The sequence below is a fragment of the Cervus elaphus genome, chromosome 21 (assembly GCF_910594005.1).
Source record: "Cervus elaphus chromosome 21, mCerEla1.1, whole genome shotgun sequence".
Classification (NCBI taxonomy): domain Eukaryota; kingdom Metazoa; phylum Chordata; class Mammalia; order Artiodactyla; family Cervidae; genus Cervus; species Cervus elaphus.
In genome coordinates this window covers 71,202,511-71,229,113 of record NC_057835.1, presented here as the reverse complement: position 1 = coordinate 71,229,113, position 26,603 = coordinate 71,202,511, and the positions used below count along the sequence as shown (strand labels likewise).

Sequence of the window (26,603 nt, the reverse complement as noted above, 5' to 3'; positions counted from 1 at the left end):
AGAATCAGTGAAATAAGGACACTTTGACCCTTGAGGGTATGGAAACGTCACGTGCTATTAGACAGAGGCACTTTAGTGGTCAGTCTGCAGATTTACCAACAGAAAGCTTTTGGCCAGCTCTTTACCCACAGTTAGCTCTCTACCATTTCTGTGTATTCACATACAAACCATGAAATCTAAGGGAGAGAGGGAGGAGGTCTCTTTAGTCAGACTCTGACTTTGGTCATCGGTTACTGCTGCTTCTTGCAAGGCCCAAAGGTGTGCCATCTAGCACCGATGCTGCCTTCCTTGCAGAGCCAGAGCCCACCCAACAGCCAGAGCGAGACATCAGTGAAACATCAGAGAAGTGTTGAGTGGTTTAATCCAGGTGCCTAAGTAGGGCCTTACTTGGGATGAGTGACCCGTCTGAGAGCCTTGGCAGTATAACTTGGGTTACCCTGGTCAAAAAGCCTAAAAACGAGGCTACCTTTACCAAATCACTCTCTAGTTGGTTTAAAAAAAATGTGGACAAATGAGATGTGCAAACACGTCATTAGGGTCAGGAGAGTGGAAATGGTATTCTGTGCTGGGGATGAGTGTGTCAGTGATATTTCCAGTGCTCAGAGACTGGAGTTAGTGTCCGTTGTCTGGCGTCAGCTCACCTGGAGTCTGTGAACAGCTCTTGTTTCCCTGTCCAGGGTTTTGTTGTGATATAGAAGTCCGTCAGGTTGTATCTGAAATATCCCATCTGTCTCCCCTGTTAGTTTGAAAGTCACAGCAGGAGGATTGGCCTTAAACTGGGAAAAAGCAAAAATTAGATTAAGTCACAAGGAAAAGCAATGTTGTAGAATTTGTAATAAGTCACCAATTTCAGGAAACATTTTCATTTGCACAATCACCAAAATAAGAATTGCTAAGCTTTTAAAGGGATACATTCTAAAAGTTTGCTTTAATATTAACTAACATTCAAACTACATTTCCCTCAAGAAACAACATATGACTTAATTCAATATATTTACAAAAATCAATTGGTACTTTACATTATAGCTAGAGTTAGATGAGATTTTTCTGGGAATATCTGAGAGCCGTATTACTACTAGCTTCTAAGAAACATTAAGACGTGTAGTTTCACTGCTAGGATGAAAAAGACAACATTTAGTACTTCTAAAAACTATGACAAAGATTAAGAGATATTTTAATGTTAAGGAAAACAACTTTAAAGTGGCTTTATTTGATAAAATTCTGTATGAAAATCTCACTTTTTCAGAAATGAAGAAAATGTCAATGATCATGGGATAGCTATAGTACTTTTAAGACCATGGAAGAGAAAATTTACGTAAAATGGAGCAGACATAAAAGTCATTCAACCTCATTAACAATTTTAATATATTTTTCTATATTCACAAATTAAAAATCAATAATAGCAATGTTGTAAAAGCTCTTGTCAAGAATGTAAAGAAGTACATATATTATTAATGAAAATATAAATTAGCATAATCCTTTTGGAAATAACTTGAGGCATAAAATGTTTTTAGCCTTTAATAGCAAACATTGCTAAACAGAATTTATCTTAAGGAAATATTTTTTAAACAATAAATGGCTTGTGCTCCACAAAAAAAGAAGCCACTGAAATGAGAAGCCCGCTCATGGCAATAAAGAGTAGCCCCTGCTCACCACAACTAGAGAAAGCCCACATGTAGGAATGAAGACCCAGTGCAGCCATAAATAAATTTTAAAAATATTTTTAAAAAGAAACTAAATAAATGATGACTAAACTAACCCAGAGCAAGCAGAAGGAAATGTAAAGTGGAAATTAATGAAAAGCAAAGGAGAAAATCAACAAAACCAAAAGTTTTTTGTTTGTTTTTTTAAAGATCAATACAGAGAAAAAAAATCTTCAACTGGACTTACCTCAACCAGTTCAATATCTGGTTGAGGAACTAAGAACCTGCAAGCCACGCATGGAACAACCGGAAAAAAAAAAAAAAAAAAAAAAACCAAAAAAAAGGAACATCACTACCAAACTTACAGAGATAAAAAAATCTAAATAGAATAATACAAGCAACCGTTTTCTCACAAATCAGACAACCTAGGTGAAATGGATGAATTCTTAGACAAAAACTACCAAATTTGACTATGCCAAAGCCTTGGACTGTGTGGGTCACCACAAACTGTGGAAAATTCTTCAAGAGATGGGAATACCAGACCATCTGATCTGCCTCCTGGGAAATCTGTATGCAGGTCAAGAAGCAACAGCTAGAATTGGACATGAAACAACAGACTGGTTCCAAATTGGGAAAGGAGTACGTCAAGACTGTATGTTGTCACCCTGCTTATTTAACTTCTATGCAGAGTACATCATGAGAAATGCTGGACTGGATGAAGCACAAGCTGGAATCAAGATTGCCGGGAAAAATATCAATAACCTCAGATATGCAGATGACACCACCCTTATGGCAGAAAGCGAAGAAGAACTAAAGAGTCTCTTGATGAAAGTGAAAGAGGAGAGTGAAAAAGTTGGCTTAAAACTCAACATTCAGACAACTAAAATCATGGCATCTGGTCCCATCACTTCATGGCAAACAGATGGGGAAACAGTTTATTTTTTGGGGCTCCAAAATCACTGCAGATGGTGACTGCAGCTATGAAACTAAAAGACACTTGCTCCTTGGAAGAAAAGTTATGACCAATCTAGACAGCTTATTAAAAAGCAAAGACATTACTTTGCCAACAAAGGTCCGTCTAGTCAAAGCTATGTTTTTTCTAGTAGTTATGTATGGATGTGAGAGTTGGACTATAAAGAAAGCTGAGCACTGAAGAATTGATGCTTTTGAACTGTGGTGTTGGAGAAGACTCTTGAGAGTCCCTTGGACTGCAAGGAGATCTAACCAGTACATCCTAAAGGAATTCAGTCCTGAATATCCACTGGAAGGACTGATGCTAAAGCTGAACCTCCAATACTTTGGCCACCTGATGCAAAGAACTGACTCATCTGAAAAGACCTAGATGCTGGGAAAGATTAAAGGCAGGAAGAGAAGGGGATGATAGAGGATAAGTTGGTTGGATGGCATCACAGACTCAATTAACATGAGTTTGAGTAAACTCCGGAAGTTGGTGATGGACAGGGAGGCCTGGAATGCTGCAGTCCATGGGGTCACAAGAGTCAGACACGACTGAGCGACTGAACTGAACTGAACTGAACCAAAATTGACAAAAGAATAAAAGAACTATATCAAGTAAAGAGATTGAGCTAGTAATTTAAAAAATTCCCACAAAGGAAAGTCCAGGTCTAGATAACTTCACTGGTGAATTCTACCTAACAAGTATGGGAGAATTAACACCAAAGTTTCACAAATACTTCCAAAAAAAAAAAAAAAGAATATGGAACACTTCCTAACTTATTCTTTGAGGCCAGTATCATCCTTATATGTAAACCAGAAAAAAATACAATAAAACTGCAGAGCAATATCTCTCATAAATACAGATGCAAAAGTTTTCAACAAAATACTCGCAAACTGAATCTAGCAACTACAAAAAATTATATATCATGCCCAAGCAGCATTTATCCCAGAATACAAGGCTGATTCAACATACAAAAATCAATTAATTTAATACTCCATATTAATAGAATAAAGGGCAAAACCAAATGAGTATCTCAATAGAGGCAGAAAATCATTCCACAAAATCCAATGTCCTTTCATGATGAAAAATATGCAACAATTCAGGAATAGAAGGTAAATTCCTCAACCTGATAAAGGATATACAAGAAAAACCCACAGTTAATATTAATATTATACTTAGTGGTGAAAGACTGAAAGCTTTCCCCATATGATCAGGAACAGGAAAATGAAGCCCAATCATGTCACTTCTACCTAGTAAGTCCCCTTCAAGTGTGAGCTCTCAAAGATTCGAATACGCGTTTGCATGTCTTAAGTTAGTTCACTTATCTGGCGCACATTATCACATGCGTCCATTCCCTACAAGTGGTTGTGCTTTTGTGTCCTTTACAGTTCTGTAGAGAATGGGCTTCTCAGATGGCTCAGTAGTGAAAAGAGCCTGCCTTCCGATGTAGGAGACACAGGAGACGCTAGTTCAAGCCCTGGGTTGGGAAGATCCCCTGGAGGAGGAAATAGTAACCCATTCCAGTATTCTTGTCTGGAGAATCCCATGGACAGAAGAGCCTGGTGGGCTACAGTCCATGAGGTTGCAAAGAGTCAGATACGACTGAGCGACTGAGCGACTGAGCGAGCACGCACTGTATAGAGTGAGAAGTATGGTGTCTTAATTTCCAGCCCAAGATATCATCTATGATGAGAAAAAAAGAGGCACTACCCAGGCATCACTGGATCATTTTATCAAAAGGGTAGGTAGAATTGAATCCAGCAAGGAACCAGAACCTGTGCTATCAACATCAGGCGGGAGTGAAATCGCAGCTTGCCCTCCGTCTCCTACTGCTGACAATGCTTCAGCTCTATCGTCTCCCACCTCCTCTCCCTCTTCAGATCAGGAACTCTTCTTGCCTATTCACTCTGTACCAGCCTCTGTATGTCAGATGTTGTCCTGTACTTCTCAAGGTATTATTCTGTAAGGTTAAAAATGTTTTCCTTATTTTTTATGTTTGTTTTTTGCATATTATTTGTGTGAAAAGTATTATAAATCAGTTATAATATGGTACTCTATAGCCAACTGTGTTAATTGGGTGCCTAGGCTAACTTTGTTGGACTTATGAACAAATTGGACTTAAGAATGCACTCTCAGAACAGAACTCATTCGTACGTAGGGGACTTCCTATCTAATATTATACTCGAGATCCTAGGCAAGAGGAAAAATAAAAGTCATCCAGATTGGAAAGTAAAAGTACCTCTATTCATAGGAGACATGATCTTATATATAGAAAATCCTAAGGGATCTAAAAAGAATTTTACAGCAAATAAACAAGTCCAGTGAGGCTGCAGGACAAAAGATCAATATACAAAACTCAATACTATTTCTATACACTAGCAAAAAATAAAGCTGAAAGTGATGTTATGAAAACAACTCCATACACAATAAGATTAAAAAGAATAACATACTTCAAAATAAATTTAACCTAAGAAATACAAGAGTTGTAAACTGAAAACTACAAATCATTGTTGAAAGAAATTAAAGATCTAAATAATGCAAAACACCCCATGATTAAAAACTGAAAAACAAGATTTTCAAGATAGTAATATTCCCTAAGTTGAGATATTGATTCAACACAATCCCTATCAAAATTACCTATGTCTTGTTTGTGGAATTAACGGGATGATCCTAAAATTTAGGTAAAAATATAAAAGACCCAGAATAACCAAAACAATCTTGAAAAAGAAGAACCAAGTTGGGAGACTTAACAGTGCCTCATTTCAAACTTTACTACAAAGGTACAATATTAGAACTGCATAAGAATTTCTTTCTTTTGTTTTTGGAGGATATGTTAATAACCCAAGGATCAACCTCATGAGGCAATAAGCTTATGGCAATGGCATAAGGATAGACATATAGATCAGTGGAACCAAAATCAGGAGTACAGAATAAACTTTTGTATTTACTGTCAAATTAATTTCCAACAAAGGTGCTAAGATTATTCAAGGGGAAAAGATAGTGTTTTCAACAAATGATGCTTGAACAACTGCATTCTCACATGCAAAAGAAAATGAAGTTAGATCCCTACCTTGCACCATGCACAATAAAACTAAAAATAGATCAAAGACCTAAATGTTAGAGTTAAAACTATAAAACTCTGAGAAGAAAACACAGGCATAAAACTTTATGACTCTTGATCAGGCAATAGTTTTTTAGATTATATCAAAAGCACAAACAGAAAATAAATAAATTGAACTTTAAAATTAAAAGCTTTTGTGCTTCAAATGACATCACCAAGAAACTGAAAAGATAACCTATGGAATGTGAGAAAGTATTTGCAAATTATTTGTATGATAAGGAACTTTATGCAGAATATATAAACAGCTCTTACAACAATAAAAAGACATAATCCAATTCAAAAATAGGCAAAGGATTTGAAGAGACATTTCTCCAAAGAACAGATACAAATAGCTCATAAGTACATTAAAAGATATTAACATTAAACATTAGGGAAATGCAAACCCAAACCACAAAGAAACCACTCTACTCCACTAGGATAGCTTTAATAAAAGTAAAAAAAAAAAATGGTAACAAGCGTTGCCAAGGATGTGGAGAAATCAGAACACTTATATAATGCTGGTGGGAATGTAAAATAGTTCAGTTGTTTTGCAGACCAATTTTACAGTTATTCAAAAGGCTAAATATTAAATTCATCACGACTCAGAAATTTTACTCTTAGGTATATATTCAAGAGAATGGAAAATATATGTCCTCACGAAAAATTGTATATGAATGTCCATAATACCATTACTTTGTAATAGCCATAAATGTCCATCAAATGATAAATGGTATTCAAAAGGTAGTATATTCGCACAATGGAATATTATTCAGCTATTAAAAAGGAGTGGATACTAATACCTGCTACAATATGGATGAACCTTGAAAATATTATGCTAAGTAAAAGACACTATACACAAAAGGTCACATGTTATATGATTTCATTTTTATGAAGGCAAATCTATAGAGATTGAAAGTAAATTAGTGTTTGCCAGGAGTTGGGAGGAGAGGAAAGAGTGACTGCCAGTGGGTACAGGGTTTCTTTGAGGCTGGAGAAAGTGTTCTGGGATCAGACAGTGGTGATGGTTGCATATTTTTATGATATATTAAAAACCAAAGAATTGGCCACTTTAAAAGGGCAAATCTTAAGATATGTGAGTTACATCTCATACATTACAAAGAGAAAAGGCAAAAAATGACATATCTCAGAAATGTATCATACAATTCTTTCATCTGGAAGCCCCTGAGAGTACAGAGCTGGGGACAGTTGCAAATCTTCAGTGAAAGAAATCCGTAGATGTGTAGTTCCTTCCTTCCTTCCTTCCTTTTCTTTCTTTCTTTTTTAGAAGATATGTTAATAGTGCAAGGATCAACCTCATGGGGCAATAAGCTTGTTTTGTGCCTCCCTGACTTCAGGTAAGAAGTTCTTTGAGTGGTACAGATGAGGGGACTGGGACAACTCCTTGCTACCACTGGAATAAAGAGCTCAGAATACATCTTACCAAAGCTGAGTTTTCCACATCATCTCTACATCCAAAGATGGAGAGAGTATGAAGTGCTTTTTTTTTCCCTGAGATGTCAGATTTTATTTTATTTTTTGCCATGTAACCTACTTTTTAATTTAAATTGAAGCACAATATTACATAGGCTTCCCTGGTGGCTCAGGTGGTAGAGACTTCACCTGCAATGCAGGAAACCTGGGTTCATTCTCTGGGTTAGGAAGATCCCCTGGAGGAGGGCATGGCCACCCACTGCAGTATTCTTGCCTGGAGAATCCCCATGGACAGAGAAGCCAGGAGGACTGCAGTCCGTGGGGTCACAGAGAGTCGGACAAGGCTGAGCAACTAAGCAAAGCAATGCACAGCACAGCACACAATATTATATAAATTAGAGGGTACAACATAGTGATTCACAACGTTTAAAGGTTATATTCCACTAATAGTTACGACAAAATACTGGTCCTATTTCCTCTGTTGTACAATACGTCCCTGTAGATTATTTGTTCTTGTTCAGTTGCTAAGTTGTGTCCAACTCGTTGCAACTCCATGAACTGCAGCACACCAGGCTTCCCTGTCCTTCACCATCTCCTGGAGCTTGCGCAAACTCATCTCCATTGAGTCAATGATGCTATCCAACAATCTCATCCTCTATCGTCCCCTTCCCCTCCTGCCTTCAATCTTTCCCAGCATCAGGGTCTTTTCCACTGAGTCAGCTCTTTGCATCAGGTGGCCAAAGTATTGGAGTATCAGGTTCAACATCAGTTCTTCTAAGGAATATTCAGGGTTGATTTCTTTTAGGATGGACTGGTTTGATCCACTTGCTGTCCATAATAGTTTGTACCTGTTAATCCCCTACATCTATCTTGCCCCTTCCTTTCCCCCAACCTGTCACTGGTAACCAGTAGTTTGTTCTCTGTGCCTATGAGTCTTTTTTGTTGTAGTCACTAGTTTGTTCTGTTTTTCAGATTCCACATATAAATGATTTCATACAATATTTCTCTTTCTCTGTCTGATTTATTTCACTTAGCATAATACCCTATCAGTCCATCCATATTGCTGCAAGTGGCAAATTTTCATTCTTTTTATGAAAGTGAAAGTGTTAGTTGCTCAGTCACATCTGACTGTTTGCAACCCCATGGTCTGTAGCCTGCCAGGCTTCTCTGTCCATGGGATTTTCCAGGCAAGAATACAGGAGTTGGTTGCCATTCCCTTTCCAGGGGATCTTCCCGACTCAGGGATTAAACCTGGTTCTCTTGCACTGCAGGCAAATTCTTTACAGTCTCAGCCAGCAGGGAAGTTCTTTTTATGGCTGAGTAGTATTCCATCCAGTCCATCCTGAAGGATATCAGTCCTGGGTGTTCATTGGAAGGACTGACGCTGAAGCTGAAACTCCAATACTTTGGCCACCTCATTCGAAGAGTTGACTCATTGGAAAAGACCCTGATGCTGGGAGGGATTGGGGGCAGGAGGAGAAGGGGACAAGAGAGGATGAGATGGCTGGATGGCATCACCAACTTGATGGACATGGGTTTGGGTGGACTCCAGGAGTTGGTGATGGACAGGGAGGCCTGGCATGCTGCGATTCATGGGGTCGCAAAGAGTCGGACACAACTGAGTGACTGAACTGAACTGAGTATTCCATTGTGTGTGTGTTTCACATATTTTGTATCCATTCATCCATTGATGGACACTTAGGTTGCTTCCATATCTTGGCGACTGTAAATACTATTACTATGAATATTGGGGTGCATGTATCTTTCTGAATTAGTGTTTTCATTTTCTTTCACATATATCCAGGAGTGGAATCACTGGGTCATATGGTAGTTCTATTTTTCGAGAAATGTTCATACAATTTTCCACAGTGACTGCACCAATTTATATTCCCAATAAAAAGTGCATGAGCAGTTCCTTTTTCTCCACATCCTCACCAACCTTTGTTATCTGTGCTCTTTCTGAGGATAGCCATTCTGACAACTTGAGGTGCTATCTCTTTGTGGTTTAAATTTGCATTTCTCAAGACTATACTTTCAGGGATCATTTCTAAAGTTTATTAACTTACATTTCTCTGAGGGTTAACAATGTTGAATATCTTTCAAGTGCCTGTTGGCCTTCTGCATGTCCTCTTTGGAAAAATGTCTATCTCAGTCTTCCACCCATTTTTTTAGTTAGGTTGTTTTCTGATATTGAGTTGTATGAGCTCTTTGTATATTTTGGATATTAACCCCTTATCAGTTATATCATTTGCAAACATTTTCTCCCATTCTGTTGGTTGTCTTCATTTTATCAATGATTTCCTTTGCTATGCAAAAACTTTGGAATTTAATTAGGTTTAACTTGCTTATTTTTGCTTTCATTTCCTTTGCTTTAGAAGACAGATATGATTTATACCAAAGAGTGTTCTGCTTATGTTTTCTTCTAGGAGTTTTATGGTTTTGGTCTTACATCTAGGTTTTTAATCCATTTTGAGTTAATTTTTGCATATGGTGTTGCATGCATCTCAGTCACTTCAGTTGTGCCTGACTCTGTGTGACCCTATAGACTATAGCCCACCAGGCTCCTCTGTTCATGGGATTCTCCAGGCAAGAATACCAGAGTGGCTTGCCATGCCCTTCTCCAGGGGATCTTCCCAAGCCCAGGGATTGAACCCACGTCCCTTATTTCTACCTGCACTGACAGGAGGGTTCTCTACCCAGTGCCGCCTGGGAAGCCATATATGGTGTTGGGTAGCATGACAGACTCGACTAGAACATGAGAACAGCAGGGTTATAATATCAGTCATGCCATTAACTTATTTAAGCCTCAGTTTCCCTATCTGTAAAACAAGCAGTTGGTACAAAAAGTCTCTAAGGTGTTTTCTAGCGCAAAGACTCTGAGATTCTAGAAGGAAATCTCCTCCATCTCATACTTCTCCACTGTAACACACACACCCATACACAAGAACTTTCAGCCATGACAACGGGCCTCTCATTTCCTGCCTAGAAGAGATAAGCTTTGTAGCATGACTGATGGAAAAAGAACAGAAAATAAAGTGGAGCAACCCAAAGAATGATTTTACTGGCTGGAATCCTCAGAGACTGTGAAAGGGTCCTAAGAAGCAATTTCTAGGTCTGTGATGTTTGTAAGTTGGAGATTGTGCAGTTCAGTACATCAAAACTATACACAGTTCTGATTCTGTTGAACGAGACATGGACCTGTACTCACAGAACATCCATTCCTTTCTGCCCGAAGAAGTGACGGCAGACTCTCTGGCCCACAGATAGCTTTTGCTTTGATTATAGGATGATTTTTTCTTTTAACTGTGCCAATATTCTTAGATTTTTATTCTTAGGAAATATCTAGATTCTTAGGAAATTCTACATAAATAGAAAAATGTCTGACTTTTGTGGAAAAAATCATGAAATCCTGTAATACCATACACAAATTCTGATTTGAGAAATTATCTGGAATTGCACTGAGCCTCTGCCCTCTGAGGCACCCACAGTTTGCCATGCTCCCCATTGTCCCCTGTGTCCCACAGGCTGAAACCAAGTGTCAGAAGACTTTTAATTTCACATTTGCACAGTTGGGGGTTTTCTACATCTGTTTTCTTTTTTGTTATTGCCTTTCTTATCCCAAGATAGTACCATTCCTCGTCTACCTGGCCCCTGTGGGTAGTTGAGGTACTCACTACAGATGGGCTTTCAAACCCAAGCCCTGGATTAGCAACTGTGAGAGGAAGACTCCCTGGCCTACAGCTCCAAACTCATGTGGCCACTGTCTCCTAAACATCTCCACCTCACTAACCCCACAGATTAAATTCAACAAGGCTAAAACTTACTTTCCCATAAACTTTCCCTCCTCTCCTTCTCTCTCTCTCTCTCTGAATGACACCATGAACCAGCCAGTCAAGCAATCCAGAGACCCCAGAGTTAGCCTCAACACCTTCTCTCACTGCCTGCGCTCACTCGGTAACCAATTCCAGCACCTGGGACCCCCTGGCATTGCTCCCACCCCTCCCCTCCCCTCCACTCCCGTTTATACTTGCTTACACCAGGCTTCCATCACGTCCCAGTGGTTCTATGGCAAACAGTGTCCCAAGACCCTTCCCACCTCCAGGCTCACTCCCCTCATCATACCCTCAAAGCGATCACAGAGTAGGTCTGGGCAAACACAGCCTAACTCCTTCACCCCTTCCTTAACGTCCTAGTGGGTCCTGCCGCCTGGCACAGGTTAAACAGCCAGTCTGGACCCCCACACCAACCCCCCACCCTCAGCAGTCTCTCCTTCTCCTCACACCCCCTCCCACCCTAAACCACCTGCCATCTTTCATTTTCTTGCTAAATGCATGCCCCCTTATTTTTTTTCCATCTAGTCCTCAGGGCCTTCTTTCTGTTGGGGAGTGCCTGGTCAACTTTAAATACTCAGTTCAGGGGTCCAATGAAACCTTTTCTGTCCAACGACTACCCTCCACTCTTAAAATCGACCACTCTTTCTCCGCCTGCACTTGGTCCCCTCTGCAGCCCACCAGCCTCCAATCAGAACCTTCCACTGCACTGTTTGCTTTCTGGTTAGTCTCCTTCTGCTACCCAAGAGCTCTCTGGGGGCAGGGATGCTGTGGGTCTCATCCTGCACCCCCAGGACCCAGCACAGCATCTTGTAACAGTAGGCACTTTCTGCACAGTTCATAAAAGGAGATGAATGTGTGCCTGGCCCACAGCATTCTTACCAACTTATGAAGCATAAAAACACACAAATGAAAAGGACTTTCCAAATGTAAATGAGAAATCTCTAACTAAATGCTCCCTGGCGAGGGAGACAGAGTCAGTTAACGAGGAGATCTTCCCCTAAGTGGCCCTTGCCAGAGACTCCCAACCAGTTTCCTGGCATCCTCTCCTGTTTTCCAGCCCCCTCCACTTTGCAGCCCTGAATGGAGACTTGATTCAGGCCTGCTCCTCTGGGGGGAAATCTAAGACCCTTAGAAGTCAGGGTCCTTCCTCTCTCTGCGGCCTCCGCTCCTACCTCCTTCTCCAGGCCCACAGCTTCCCGGCCTCACTGGCCTTCTGCCAGAACCCAGGCACGCCCTGCCCTCTCCCGGCACAGGGCAGGTGTCCCAGCTGTGCCTTTGCTGAAGTGCTCTTCTGTCTAAGCTCTCAAAGCATTTGCTCCTCCCTCAGGGCCTGACTCCCCTGACAGGAGAGGTCAAAGCCTCTGCAACACCCCACAGCGGGGGCACAGAGATACCTGTGCACCCCCACCAGCTCATATAATAGGGCCACTTCGCACTGATCTGGTACCAAATGACAGAAGGTGGGAAGAGGCAGCTTTCAGGCCCTCCTCTGTGGATGGGAACCGTCCAACAAAAGAGATGCGGGGAACTTAACAGAAGGCATACCCAACTCAGACAGTAGTTTAGCAACCCTGTTGCTCCCCCAGTGCATGGGGCAGGGAGTCATGGGCACCCCCTAAGGCCCATCAAAGCCTCTTCAACCACTCCAGGGCCAAGCAGGCTTCCCCAGGGGGTTTCTGACCAATGCAGTAGTATGTTTTTCTCCCTCTGTCCATTATGTTTCCAGGATTACTTCAGTGCCCCTAAAGCTGAAGTATCTTGCCCTTCAAGCCCCTGGCGTCCACCCTCAATCTGAGGCTTCTCTCAGTTAACTAAGTAAACAAGATGCCTGCCTCCCAGTGTGTCTCGGCCAACGCCTGGGTGAGGCCTAGAGACGGGCGCAGAGGAGGCAGCGGGGAAGGCAGGCTGTGTGTGTGTGTTAGTTGCTCAGTCGTGTCCGACTCTGCAACCCCATAGACTATCGCCCACCAGGCTTCTCCATCCACGGGATTCTCCAGGCAAGAATACTGGAGTGGGTTGCCATTTCCTTCTCCAGGAAGGCAGGCTATTCCAGCGCTAATCCAGAGAATTTGCATCTTCAAACTCGGCAAGCAGCCAGCTCACGGAACAGACCAGGACTCAGATAACCACCCCCTTCCAAGACTGGTTCCCTTCCCACCCCCGGGGAGGGTCGGAGTCTACAGGCCCTAAGGTCCCCACCTCAGGGATGGGGGATACCCCAGATACCACTGAGGAAGTCCGAATGAGGACGCCTGGTATTACTGAGGCTGCTCGTCTCTTGGCTCCTGAAACCATTCTCCATAATGAGATTTCCTAGGCCTCTATTTTATTTCAGGGTGTCCAGTAGATAAAGGAGTAAAAGTCCATGGAGAGAGCCTACAAAATCAAGATGACAGGGACTAAGAGTAGCCCTTACCTGGAATATGAGTTGACTCGGTTCTTGGCCTTCAAAAATGGAAAAAGTCATGGGTTTTAGAGGTCCACTAAACTTTCCCTCTTGCCCATATCCAGTTGTCTGTTAAAAGATGAAAGAAAAAGAGAAAATTAGCAACACCATGTACTATGAATGTATATGTGCCACTTGATGATTTTCTTATGGTTCCAGGAGTGATATATGAAACCTAAGATTCTAACATGGCTAAAAAAAAAAAAAAAAAGTAAAATCAAATCAAAATAGGCAGGAAGGGTTCTCACATTTGTTGAGGCTCCACTACGTCAAGATGGTTTGCCAGCAGCCTAGCATTGCTTTTCTCATTCAAGGTGATTCAAGCAATCAGCCTGAGGGGGAAAATTAACACTGCCGTGTTTTCAATGAGGCTCACAGAGGGTTAGTCACTTGACCAGGGTAGAACCCATGAGCGGCTGACATGGCATACACACTAGGTTCTAGCTGAAGGAAAACTGGTGATCGTCGTCCCACAAGGCCACGATGCCATTCAATTCTACCTGGTTGACACAAGTTTCTTAAAACCCCTCCATTCCACTCTCATTAGTTTATAAGGAAGTCCATGGCAGATCCCCAGCATGCTAGAATTCAGGCACCTCAAAGACAATTGAATCCATAAGGGGGAAAAATACATGGACCTGTTTAGTACAATGCTTGCCTGGCACACAGCAGAAAGAGCTCACATTTGTTACGTTAGTGTATGCTGAGCTTTGTCCTAAGCACATTTAACCACGTTGATAATCCTACAGGGTAAATTATCATCACTAGCTCTGTTTCACCGGTGATGAGACTGAGATGCAGAAAGGTTAAGTCATTTGCTCACAGTGCAGGAAGCAGGATTCGAACCTACAATTCCAGACCACTCTTAGCCGCGCTAAGCCACGGCCCCATTACCCACTAGAAGGAGCAGAGGTGGCTGAGACAGCCTGGCAGGAAATCTGCAGCATGGGGAGTGTGCAAGGGGGCACATTCAGCGGTAGTTCCTGCCATCCCTTTGTCTCCCCCCAACGAGGATCACTGAAGGAAGTCGCGAGGCAGAGCAGCACGCAGGAAGGGACCGCCAGCTATAAACCCACCACAGTGGGCACCCCTGGAATGAGGCATCTAGCACGACACCCGACGTCAGTGCCCCTCCTGAGTGGTCCTTCCGCTCTCCTCCTGTGGCGGGAGTCAGGGGTGGGATAGATTAGAATGATATGGGAAGTTAATGGCTTGGAGAACTGGACAGGTAAAACCAAAAAAAAAGAAAGAAAAACTGGGGAGAAGAGATTTATTTTCCATTTCTTTGTATGGAGCAAGTACACTCTGGCCACAGAAACACGCGATAAATAACCCAAAAACAATTAGGATGAAATGATGGGGAAAAAGATCTTGTACTATGGCTCATTAAACCTTGACTGAGTTGATCTGGGTGTCCAACAAAAAAGCAGTAACAAACAAGAACACAGAGGTTTTGGAATTTGGAACTTCCCTCCCCTTCAGAGTTAGCTGCCCTTGCAGCCACTGTCAACCTCTATCCCTTGGAAAGACAAATGATCTCTTTCCCAGTCTCCTTTGCAGGAAAGATCATGGCCAAGTGACTCAGTTCTGGTTCATGAAACGAAAGGTGGAGTCTGCTGGGTCAGGGTGTGGGTGGGGGGATGTTTGTAGTCAAGCTTTTGTTCTCTTGATGAGAAGGGGACAACAGAGGATGGGATGGTTGGACAGCATTACCAACTCAATGGACATGAGTTTGGGTAAACTCCAGGAGTTAGTGATGGACAGGGAGGCCTGGTGTACTGCAGTCCACGGGGTCACAAAGAGTCGGACATGACTGAGTGACTGAACTGAACTGAACCAAGCTGATGAAAAAGGACAGATGTGGGTGGCATGGCCCTTCCTCTTTCCTTGTTCTTGTTCAGGCAGTGGTCCCCTGTCTGTAGCTGTGGCAGCTGTCATGAAACCATGGGGGATAAACCAGCTCAAATAATGGTGGAGCAAAGATAAAGAAGCCCAGGTCTCTGATAACATCACAGAACTGCTAAACCTGCCCAGGACTGCCCACTACAGGATTGTTGTTGTCTAATGAAAAAATAAATCCCTGTTGACTGGAGACACTCTAAATTTGCTCGTAGCTAAAGGACTTCTTAACTGACACAATAACCATACAGACTCCTAGTTCATCAGTTCCTTTCAAGGTGTATCTTCCTCTGAGGGCTCATCTTCTCTCCCGCTTCTTTCCACATCTTCTCCAGCTCCACTGGCCCCTCTGGAAGGCAGGGCACAAGAAGTGGGTGCCATGGTGGATACAGGATGAGGGCAGTGCTTTTTGAGGGGCTACTGCTTAATAGCACACTGCTTTCATCAGCTTTCTGCTCACATCAGTAAGCAGTCCATCTTGTGGCTCAGTTGGTAAAGAATCTACCTGCAGTGCGGGAGACCTGGGTTCAATCCCTGGGTTGGGAAGATCCCCTGGAGAAGGGAAGGGCTACCCACTCCAGTATTCTGGCCTGGAGAATTCCATGGAGAATGGAATTGAAATGGAGAATTCCATGGACTGTATAGCCATTGGGGTTACAGAGTCGGACACAACTGAGCGACTTTCATTCATTTCATTTCATCAGCTTTCTGCTCCCATCAGTAAGCAGTCTGTCTTTCAGCTGATCACACCGGTGGCGGCCCCTACAGGAAAACTACATTAGTCAGGCAAACCTCACCCACAAGCCTGCATTTTTCCTCGGTGGACAAGCTGGCTTACCTATCAGGAAAAAAGGAGAGGTCTCAGTGGCAAGGTTCAAAGTAGGGTTGGGTTCTCATATCAGGGCTATTTGAGCTATAAAGATTTCAAAATGCACGAGTCAATGAGCCATAGTGCCAGAACTGGGAAGAATGTTACGGTGATAACTTGTGAAAGAGTTGGAGGAATAAAACCCACCATCTTGCATAAAGAGGTGAAAGGTAGGAAGCGAATGGAACTGATATTTTTGAGTGTTTCCTGCTATGGAATGAGATCCTCCACACATGTCATTTCTTAAGATCCTCATCAATATCAGGGAAGTCTCTCAAGAGAATCCCCCTAGCAGAGGCACAGATAGTTGGTGTTACTGTGGAATGGTGCCAATGGGCTGGACCACCAAGCCCCAACTCTCCACCATGTGGCCCCACTGCCTTCCAGGCCAGCAGAGGACACTCGCAATTGTCAGATCTGCCTGCCTAGGAGCCACCTCCATTGTACTTTACGACAAGAGTTCTCTGCATTGGTTACACAGTAAGTATTTCAAGCTCTTCTTCCTTCTGCAGGAAGCAGAGTCCCAGGCACAATTCTAAAAGAGTTGGCTTCTCCCTGATTTCCCTGCATCCCTACTCAGCACGCTCCCAAATCCTCTCTTCAGTGCCCTTCCCATATATTCATGCAGTGTTTCTAATCCCCTAAGAGAACCAGTTCTCACAAAAGAATGGGAGAACCACTATAGTATGTAATAAATGATAAATAACCTCTGCCAGATAAAAGCCTGATGCTGAAAGAAAGAAGCACCCAGTGAAGTTGCAGTCTTTACAGGAGAGGTCTGGGCGTAGGGGTGAGGGGGCAGAAGAGACACGGCTCCGCCCAGTGCCCCAAGACCCCACCCCGCAGGTCGCAGCCTCCGTCCTTCACCCAGAGACAGCCGAGCACTGGGCTGTCTCCCGGGCAACGCTCTTGCTGCCAGCAGTGGTTTGGGCCATATTTCTTATTCCAGGTAGAAACCTCACTATGGTGAGAGTAAGGAAAATGAAAGTAAGGAAAAGGAAAACTTATTTTCACCCTCTATCTAGGAAGAAAAATGCATAGCCCCATCTCAGATCAGAAGCCGTTGAGCCTGCTAATGTTAAATTATCATGATAGAATCTTCTCGCTCTTTCTTAGAGCTCACTGTTGTTTCCTAATATGAATCCATAATTATGTATTTAGCTTCTACCTTGTTCCTGGCACTGTGCTATGTGCTGAGGCTGCAAAGATGACTAAAACACAGCCTTCCTCATGGAGGCCAGGGTCCATATGAGTGTAATTACTGAATATTTAAAATGTGGTAGTAATAATTATAGCTAATATTTATCAAGACCTTAGACTGTGCCAGTCACTGATCCAAGGGCTTTATATGATCTAATTTAGTTGCCACACAAGGCAATTCCTCTTGTTAGACCCATTTCACAGGGCAGAAAGCTGAGGTTCAGAGTGTAGTAACTCACCCAAGTTCCTATCACCAGTCAACAGCAGTGCCAAGTTTGAACTAGGCACTGATTTCACCATTCTGCCATAATATAGACTGCAAAGCACATATGAGAAGGTAGGAAGAGGAGAGAAGTCATGTGGTGTTTTTTGGCAGTCCTAAGGACAAGCTTCGAGGCCTAGGCTATAAGGATGCACAGTGCTCATAAGGTTCAAATTGCAGCTTTTCCCCTCAGGAGGAATGCTCTGGTAAGTTTACAAGTACGGCTATATGTCACTCTAAATATTTTGAACTGTGTAGACTCTCAGGGGCTCTCTGGAACTTGAAATTCGATGTTATATTTGGGTTTTCAAAGAAAGGAACCAAGATTAGAGGTAAGAGGATCTAGTAGCTTCCTTCTAAGGAGAAAGCAAATGCTTCCCCATAACTTTGCTTCATAACACAACAAATCTGGCAAGTGTATGACCCTTATGAACCTCATGACAAAAGGGAAGACAGCATCCCTCTATCTACCTGAGGTCTGGACTGGTCTCCCCACGTTCCATTCAGCTCCAACTTCTAGAAGCCTGAGTCGATAGGGTTAGCTCAACAAGTGACTAAGGACAAATTTGGCCAAAAAAAGTCCAAGCCATATATGGGAACAAAAGTACAGAGCAGAGCAGAGTCAAAAATGGAGAAAATGCTTTTCTTAATTATGGTGGTAATTTAACCACGGTTAAAGAAAAAATAAATAAAGTCAAGACTAAGGGATATAGATTAACACATGTATCAGTATACTTTTCTTTCCAGATTCCCTGAGCTGTATGTGAAGGTCTGAAACTGAGTAGATGAATTGTTTAACACTTGCCCGTGAAGGGGCATTGGCTTATAAGAGCTGAGGAGAAAGCGTCTCCCTAGTTGAAAGTTAGACATATAACTTACAGCCATTTCATCAAAAGCAGCCCATTGGGGTAAGCTGTGTGCTTTGTTCACAATAAGTTAATTTGATAGGCTTTTTTTTTACGTGATGATAGCTGCTGCTTCCCCGATACGGGCTAGAAATAGTCCACTAAATACAGAAAGAACAATTCTCTTCTCTTACCAAGTAAAGTGTGAGGAGACAGAGGCAGTGTAGCTGGGCTTGCATTGCCATAATTTTCCTTATTCAAACTCCTGTGAATAAACCGGAGACAAGTTGATTAGTTCCCATCCTGTTAAAACCATGTTTACCCAAGCACAAAGGATCACTGGACGATACTCAGTTATAAACCCAGCAGGATGGCATCTTTGAAGGCCAGCCTGTCCTCTGTGGAACAGTCTGGTCTTCCCATACCTCCCTGGTACCAAGTCAATATCCTGAAACAAGCTTATGCTAACTCCATCTTGACCGCTTCACTTTATCAGTCTTCTTCACTTAAAGAGTCTTAAATGGGGACTTCCCTAGTGGTCCAGTTGTTAAGAATCCGCCTTCCTAATGCTGGGGACGAGGGTTCAGTCCCTAGTAGAGGAACTAAGAGCCCCTGTGCCTGGGGGCAGATAGAGAAACCGCAACTAGTGAGCTTCTGCACCACAGCTAGAGAAGCCCCCGTGTGCTGCAATGAAGACCCTCATTATATGGACAGAGGAGATGCGCAAATTCCAAAATAACGAGATGCTAAAATTTTAGTGGTTCTGATTCACAGCTGCAAATATGTGAGATTCTTCAAGGAGGAAGAACCAAGAATGTTCCCAATCCTTCATTCAACAACCTCACCAGCCACCTCTTTGGTCTTCTAAACCTTGCTGTTAACTGTACAATACACCAAAGGAAAAAATGTATTTATTACTCCCAAAGCAACCCAATAAGAATCCAGACTCTGCCCCTCTTCTCTCCTACTCAACATTATTTTTCCTCTTTCCTTGTGCCTTCACATTTCACAAAAAATAAACCTTTCACCCTAAGATACATCATGACTAACCGATTTTTTTCCTATTCTTATCTTTTCATGACTAACTGATTTTAAGATCTGAGACAAATTTTCCACATGGTCTGTAAAGCAGGACTGTTGCCTATCATAATATTGGACTGCTAAAACAAAACAACAAAAAAACAAGGAAATGAAGGATGCATTCACTTCACTAAAATTCCAATTATTTTATTGCCTTGAGGAATTGTAGATGATCTTGTTTTACTTCTTTTTTTAAAATTTTTTAAAGTTATTTACATTGAACTTACATTGCTAATATAATCGGCATGAGGAAATGGTTATACAATTCTAACTATCTAAAAATTTAAACCCTGAAAATTTTTAATTCCTTACCTTTGGATAACTTATATTTGAACTTTAAGAAAGGTCAAAGCACTACAACAATTTAGCTTCACAAATGTCCTGGGAAATAAAGATAGAAATTAGTGTTTATTAAGGATCATCCCTGGTGGGTCAGATGCTAAAAAAACAATCTGCCTGCCATGTGGGAGGCCTGGGTTTGATCCCTGAGTTAGGAAGATCCCCTGAAGAAGGGCATGGCTACCCACTCCAGTGTTCTTGCCTGGAGAATCCCATGGACAGAGGAGACTGGTGGGCTACAGTCCATTGGGTCGCAAAGAGTTGGACACGACTGACCGACTCAGCCCAGCACAACACATAGGGTAGATCAGTGGAGGGACCTTTACAGACAGAATGGAGGCCCAGAAGGTGTACTCTGAGTCGGAGTCTGGACCAGAAACCCAGTGCAGCCTTTCGTTAGCTGTGTGGCCATGTGGGTACTACTTAATCTCTCTGTGTGCCTCAGCTTACTCAAATGGAAAATACATAGCAATTGCTCAATAGTGAGCGAGCACTCTTAGGAGTTTCTCACAGTCATAACAAATTAGGAAATGTTACTCTTATTTTATATGTGAGGAAACTGAAGTTCAAAGTTTAGCCATTCACCTAAAGACACAGCTAGGAAGTAATGCTGCCTTGTTGCCAACCAGATCTGTCAGAGGCCAAAGTTCAGAGAACTTTTCCTCTCTTTCTGCTCTACCCTGTACTGTGTGATAGCTGAAGAGACATAGACGTAGGTATAGAGATGTACATACTGTTTGCACATGCTGGGTAAATGAAGCAAAGTGTCCCAGGGCTACAGCTATTTTAAGAGCGAGCTAGGATTAAAACCCTTCAGGACAATTAGATCTGTAAATTCTGTGAATGTTTAGAAATGAGCTTCTGCAACAGAATTAGTCTGGTCTATGTGTCCAAACATCATTTTAGGACTGGCTCTTTGTCAAACACAAACAAGACATTTTTTCTAGTGCTTTAGACTGCTTATGTGGTTTGGAAACATACAGAAACAAATAACAAGCCCGGGTTCTAGCATACTACAATATATCTAAAATGAATCAATTGGTATTATTAAATCTAACTAGTCATTTTTTTTTTATATTAGTAAAATGAACACGATCAGCTAGCAACCAATATTTGCTTAAGAGAAGTAAAAATACAGATAATATAATATAGACATTTGGGGATCTTTCTCCTCAAAACCTCAGCATCAAGATCTTTTAAATGTTGGTCCCCAGTTGCTCTTCTGGCCTTATCTCCCACACCCGCCGCACCCAGGAATGCCGAGCACTCCATGGACTTTGCACCCAGCTTCCCTGTCTCCACGCTTTGGCACTGTCTGTTCTTCCCACCCAGCAAAGGGCCCCACCCAGAGTATATGACAATTGATATTTGCTGAATCAAGCTGGATTGAGGATTACGTGTTCTCATTTTTCCTTACATACTTGACCATCTGGGGCCAACTTATTTATTTTAAAATCACTGAATTTAACAATTCTATTATGTGCCAGATACTGGGCTAAAATCTGGGAAAACAAAATAAGGGGGAGAGCATCTGCTTCATGGAGCTAGAAATTATGTCCTTCATGCACTCTCTCTGATTTCCAGCCAGAAGCTCTCAAAGCCCCTCCTGCCTGCATTTTATTTTTTATCGCTTATTTACATGTCTGTGTTGCTGCCTCTACTAGAAAACAAAATCCTTCAAAGCAGAGGCCTTATTTTAAAATTATATATTTTTAACCTCTCCCAGCTCTTCGTACTATGGTTTGCATATATTACGCTCTCAACAGATGTTTATTAAATTCTAAAACATTTGTGATTGTCTAACATTGGTATTCTGTGAATTTCTCCAATTAATAAGAGCTTTCAGAATAAACAGAAAATATTAAAGGAAACTAACTTGAGATCTAAAGATTTATTTTGATGCACAGTAATAAATTCTTATTGTTGATGAAAAGGATTATTTCTCTTTTAAATACACAAACAGATTTCTTCTCAGTAAATAGGTTAAGAACCGATTGATATATACCATCTCCACTTGAAATGATTTTTTAGCACTTCCAATCTTCCAAAGACATGTAAGTTGAATGACACAAAAGCAAATTAAAATAAATGCCTTATTTTAGCTAGATGCTCAACAGGCCACCATTTGAGGTGCTTAATGAAACCTAAAAAGTAAACAAACCATTAAACTCATCCTTTATTTTGTCATTTACATTTGGTTTCACCCCTCACAGAAAGGTTTCCAGTGGGAAACAGAAGTAATTGCTTTCCGCTCCCATGCCTAGGGTCTCGTGATTTCTTTATGGATGAATCAGTCACACAACGCAATTGTTAGATTGGCTGGTTTGAATCCTGGCTCCTCCACTGACTCACATCTACTCATCTGTAAAGCGAGGATAATAGTATCTACTTTGTGGACCTCAATAAGGGAATATTTTGAACAGTTAATATTTTTTGTCAAATACAACTTTCTTCTGCCACCCAAGTTTATTAGTCAGAACTTTAAATGTTGTCCTACAAGACAGTTCCTGTCACAATTCCCGGCTTTCGATGGCCCTGGCCACAAGGATACTAGAAGCAGCCTTCACAGCAACACCCTCACGGCCAAATGAAGTGGCTAAGCTGGTCTGAATGATCCAAGGCAAAGTACACCACTGCTAGGATTATGCCAGAGGAGGATTCCGTCCTCACAAACAAGTCTCGCCTATCTTTCCTCTTTGCACAGACATAATTTCACTAATGAATATTACATCCTGGCTGGAAGGAAACCATAGTTTGTAACTGAAACTGACTAAAACCACCAAGCCATAAACACTTGATAGACTACTTCACCAACCCTACTTGGCAAAGGATTGGAGTAGATTTCCAGATAATTCAGTGACATTTTATCTGAACTATCTGAAATAGTTGATCCAACCATTTGCTAGGAATTTTTGCTATCTGTCAGAGTTTCCCTTAGGCACAAAGACTAAATTCACACAGTTTCTATGCAACTATCTGAGAGGCCAAATACATCCTTAGCAACAGAGGTTAAAGGTCTGGGAGAGTTTTGAAAAGCCACCATCAGTTGCTTTAACCGTGGACCATTTTCAAAAGCGGAATCAGGGCTGCTGGCCTTGACGATTAGAGCTGATGGCTTCGTTTAATTCACCACAGCCCAGAAAACACTGAAAACCCTCCATACCCTTAATCTGTGTCCAGCCAGGATAACAACACAAAGGCAGCTAACATTTGCTAGAAGCCCTTTGTCTCAGCACATGCTGAGACTCTTATATGAATTACTGATTTTTCGTAAGAACCCAATGAAGCAGGCACTGTTAAAATGTATCTCTTAAAGGGGCTTCCCTGGTGGCTCAGCGGTAAAGAACCCACCTGCCAATGCAGGAGACATGGGTTCGATCCCCGATCTGGGAACATCCTACCTGCCTGTCTTGGAGCACCTAAGCCCATGTGCCACAACAACTGGGTCTGTGTTCTAGACCCCGGGAGCCACAGCTACTGAGTCCATACCCTAGAGCCTGTGCTCCACAAAAAAAGAAGCTCCTGCCATGAGAAGCCCATGCACCACAACTAGAGAAAAGCCCGCACAGCAGTAAGACCCAGCACAGCCAAAAATAAATACAAAATTATTTTTTAATGTAAAAAAAATTTTACCTCATAAAGATCAAAAATCAAAGAAGTTACAAGACATTGTCCAAGATCACACTGTCTGGCTAACTTCATACCTAAGCTCTCATTCATATATTAGTCTCTCTGAAAGCATGAACATCCTTACAAATAAGATGGCTAGTGTCACTGAGTCTATTACGTTATCTTGCTGAAATTTCAAAAAGTTGTTTTTCACTCCATGGCGGCTCTTCCTCTTCAGACGCTAACACGTGTCCGCCTTCTCAGAGGACCAACGGCCTCGGAGATCCGGCTCCTACCGCACAACTATTTCTCTTTCGTACGCTCTCCTCCTTCACTCTCTGACCTTCACCCCAGTCGTTTCTTAGTTTTTAATCGAGCTAAGTGTTATGGGTTGAAGAGTGACCCTTGCCTCAAAATTCGTGTTGGAGTCCTGACTCCCAAGTACCTCAGAATGTGATCTGACTTGGAGACGCAAGCCTTCACAGAGGTAATGCGGTTAGAATGAAGTTGTCAGGGTGGGTCTGCTCCGATATGACTGGTGTCCTCGTCAAAAGGGGGAACTTGGCCGCAGAGACACACATAGAGGAAAGAGGATATGAAGGGCCACGGGGAAAGACAAGCCAAGGGGAGAGGCCTCAGACCTGTTCTCAAGGTCCTCAGAAGGAGTCAGCCCCGCAGATGCCTTGATATTGGACTTCGAGCCTCTAGAGCTGTGAGACGATAAATTTCTTTTGCTTGAGCCACTCTATCTGTGGTACTTTGTTATAGCATCCCTACCAAACTAATACATCAAGGGGCCCTAGTTTTGACTGACAAAGGCACTGCCATCCTAGGACAGAGGTGGCCTCAGATGGGGCCTCATCCAGTTACTATATAGGCAGTCGCCACTGCATCCCAGGGCCTCCACTCCAAGCTGATTGAATCTCCTGCTGGGCTCCAGTGCCTCCAAGAGGTATTTTTAGACTCCCCTGTCATTTCCCCATTTATCTGAGTAAGGGCAAGCAATTTCTAGGTCCCAGGTCTCAAAACCTGAAAGTAAATCAATACACAAGCATTGAATTTTTTTTTCCCCTCTTACAAAAAGCTAAGTGATAGGCAAACCTTAAATCAAGTCAGCCATACTCATCCTTTTTGTTTAAAAAAAGGAAAGTTAAGGGCTTTGAATTAAAGTAATTCACCACGCTCTAAGGCTGAACCATGCCTTTCCAAACAATGAAGGTATAGAAGGAGAGGGGTGCAAAATTTGCTCTCAAATATCATAGGTGATGTGGCCAAGGAAAGAATGTGACTAGAATTCATAACACCATCAGGATCACATAATAGAGCCAAATATTCTGTGTGCCATTTAATTCACCTCTGCATTGTATATTGCTAAGAGCAGCGTAAATTGGACAGCAAGGCCAGATAGGAATAAAAATCAGATTAAAAGCTTGCTCACATTGTTCATCAAGTAATGTTCAGATCAATCATGGCCATCTTTGTGGGCTTCTTGCTCACAAATCTCTGGCACCCATTACATCATTTAAGGTTTAGAAAAAAATCACAGGAGGATCTGACCAATTTGCATTCTTGGCAAATTAAGGACCCAATTAAAGCGGCTAATAATAAGCTAGAAACAAACAGGAAGGTGTAAAATCTGGGCTGCTGTCTTCCACTTCAGGCTGATTAGAAAGGAGGAAGGAAGGTCCAAAGAAGTAAAAGGATGGGTGGCTTGCCCTTTTCCCACCCAATGCACACATAAAGGCAGGCCCTTTGTTCTCTCACTGAATTTTGCAATAGAACTATGCCCATCTTACAGCATATGAAAATCTGAATTTACACGCAAGCAAAATTGAGGGTGATTTCCTACTTTATCAGTAGGTGAATAATTGGTTATATAGTCTTATGAGAGGGTAGAGGACTGTTTCAGGAAATGTGCTCATACTTACCGCCACCCAGCACTCCCCTCAGAGTGAGCTAGGGAAGGGGCAGCTCGGGTGAGGAGGTCAGAGGGAAGGGAGGCCCTGGCATGGGGTCGCAGATGGCTACCCACTCCCCCATGGTACTTCTCCGACCACTTAAGCAGATTGGCAGTAAGGACAACAGTGTTGAGGTCTCTAAGGTGTTTAGGTTTCCACCTCAGAAACCTAAGGCAGAGATAGGACTTCTTTCCTCCATATATAGCACAACAACATCACAAGGGTCTTTACTAGCCTAAAAGGAGGCTTTTGTTGTTGTTTAGTTGCTCAGTGGTGTCCGACTTTTGTGACCCCACGGACTGTAGCCTACCAGGCTCCTCTGTCCATGGGATTCTCCAGGCAAGAGTACTGGAGTGGGTTGTCATTTCCTTCTCCAGGGGATCTTCCCAACCCAGGGATCAAACCTGGGCCTCCTACGCTGCAGGTAGTCTCCTGCATTGCAGGCGGATTTTTTACTAAGTCACCAAAAGGAGAGTAGAAATTAATGTTTCTCAAAAAAGTGGCTTAATTATTTTTGACAGAGTGTTTCTTCATGCTTTATACAACATTTCTTTGCATATTATGAAGTGCACAGGTGAATACTTTGTCAAGATAATACATTCTGACCTTAAAAATTCAATATGAGGTAAATCTAAATTAGATCCCATCCCATATGATTTAAGGGCTTCCCTGGTGGATAGACAGTAAAGAATCTGCCTGCATTGCAGGAGACCCAGGTTCGATCCCTGGGTCAGGAAGATCTGCTGAAAAAGGGAACGGCTACCCACTCTTGTATTCTTGCCTGCAAAATTCCATGGACAGAGGAGTCTGGCGGGCTATAGTCCATGGGGTCGCAAAGAGTCAGACATGACTGGGTGACTAACACTTTAATTTTCACGTATAGTTTAAACACTGAGATTTAAAACAAAACAAAAGACTTGCTATAATACTAGCTCACGTACAAGATGAACTTCAGGCAAGGACTCTAAAAACAAAAATGTGCAGTCCTCCTCAAGTGTGGCAGCCTAACTTTCTGACTCTGTAATTAAGTCGTAATTGACAACTGGGATGGACAAGAGAGTAAGGGGAAAATAAATTTAATTCTATCTCCATAAAGGGTGCTATACCACTATGAAAACTCCCTCATGAGTTG

The 26,603-nt window shown here is 42.2% G+C and overlaps 1 protein-coding gene across 5 annotated transcripts in view; it reads right to left on the bottom strand.

The window, feature by feature from the left end:
- Positions 1-26,603, bottom strand: part of CDH17 (cadherin 17) — an 86,552-nt gene that overhangs the window by 46,455 nt on the left and 13,494 nt on the right. For all 5 annotated transcript variants that reach the window (XM_043880455.1, XM_043880458.1, XM_043880460.1 and 2 more), the window contains exons 2-4: positions 18,680-18,750; positions 13,382-13,480; positions 642-776 (exon numbers count right to left, since the gene is read on the bottom strand). In XM_043880455.1, coding sequence (XP_043736390.1) covers positions 642-776; positions 13,382-13,480; positions 18,680-18,730 — 285 coding nt within the window. In that variant the 5' untranslated portion in view covers positions 18,731-18,750. The remainder of the gene's footprint in view (positions 1-641; positions 777-13,381; positions 13,481-18,679; positions 18,751-26,603) is intronic.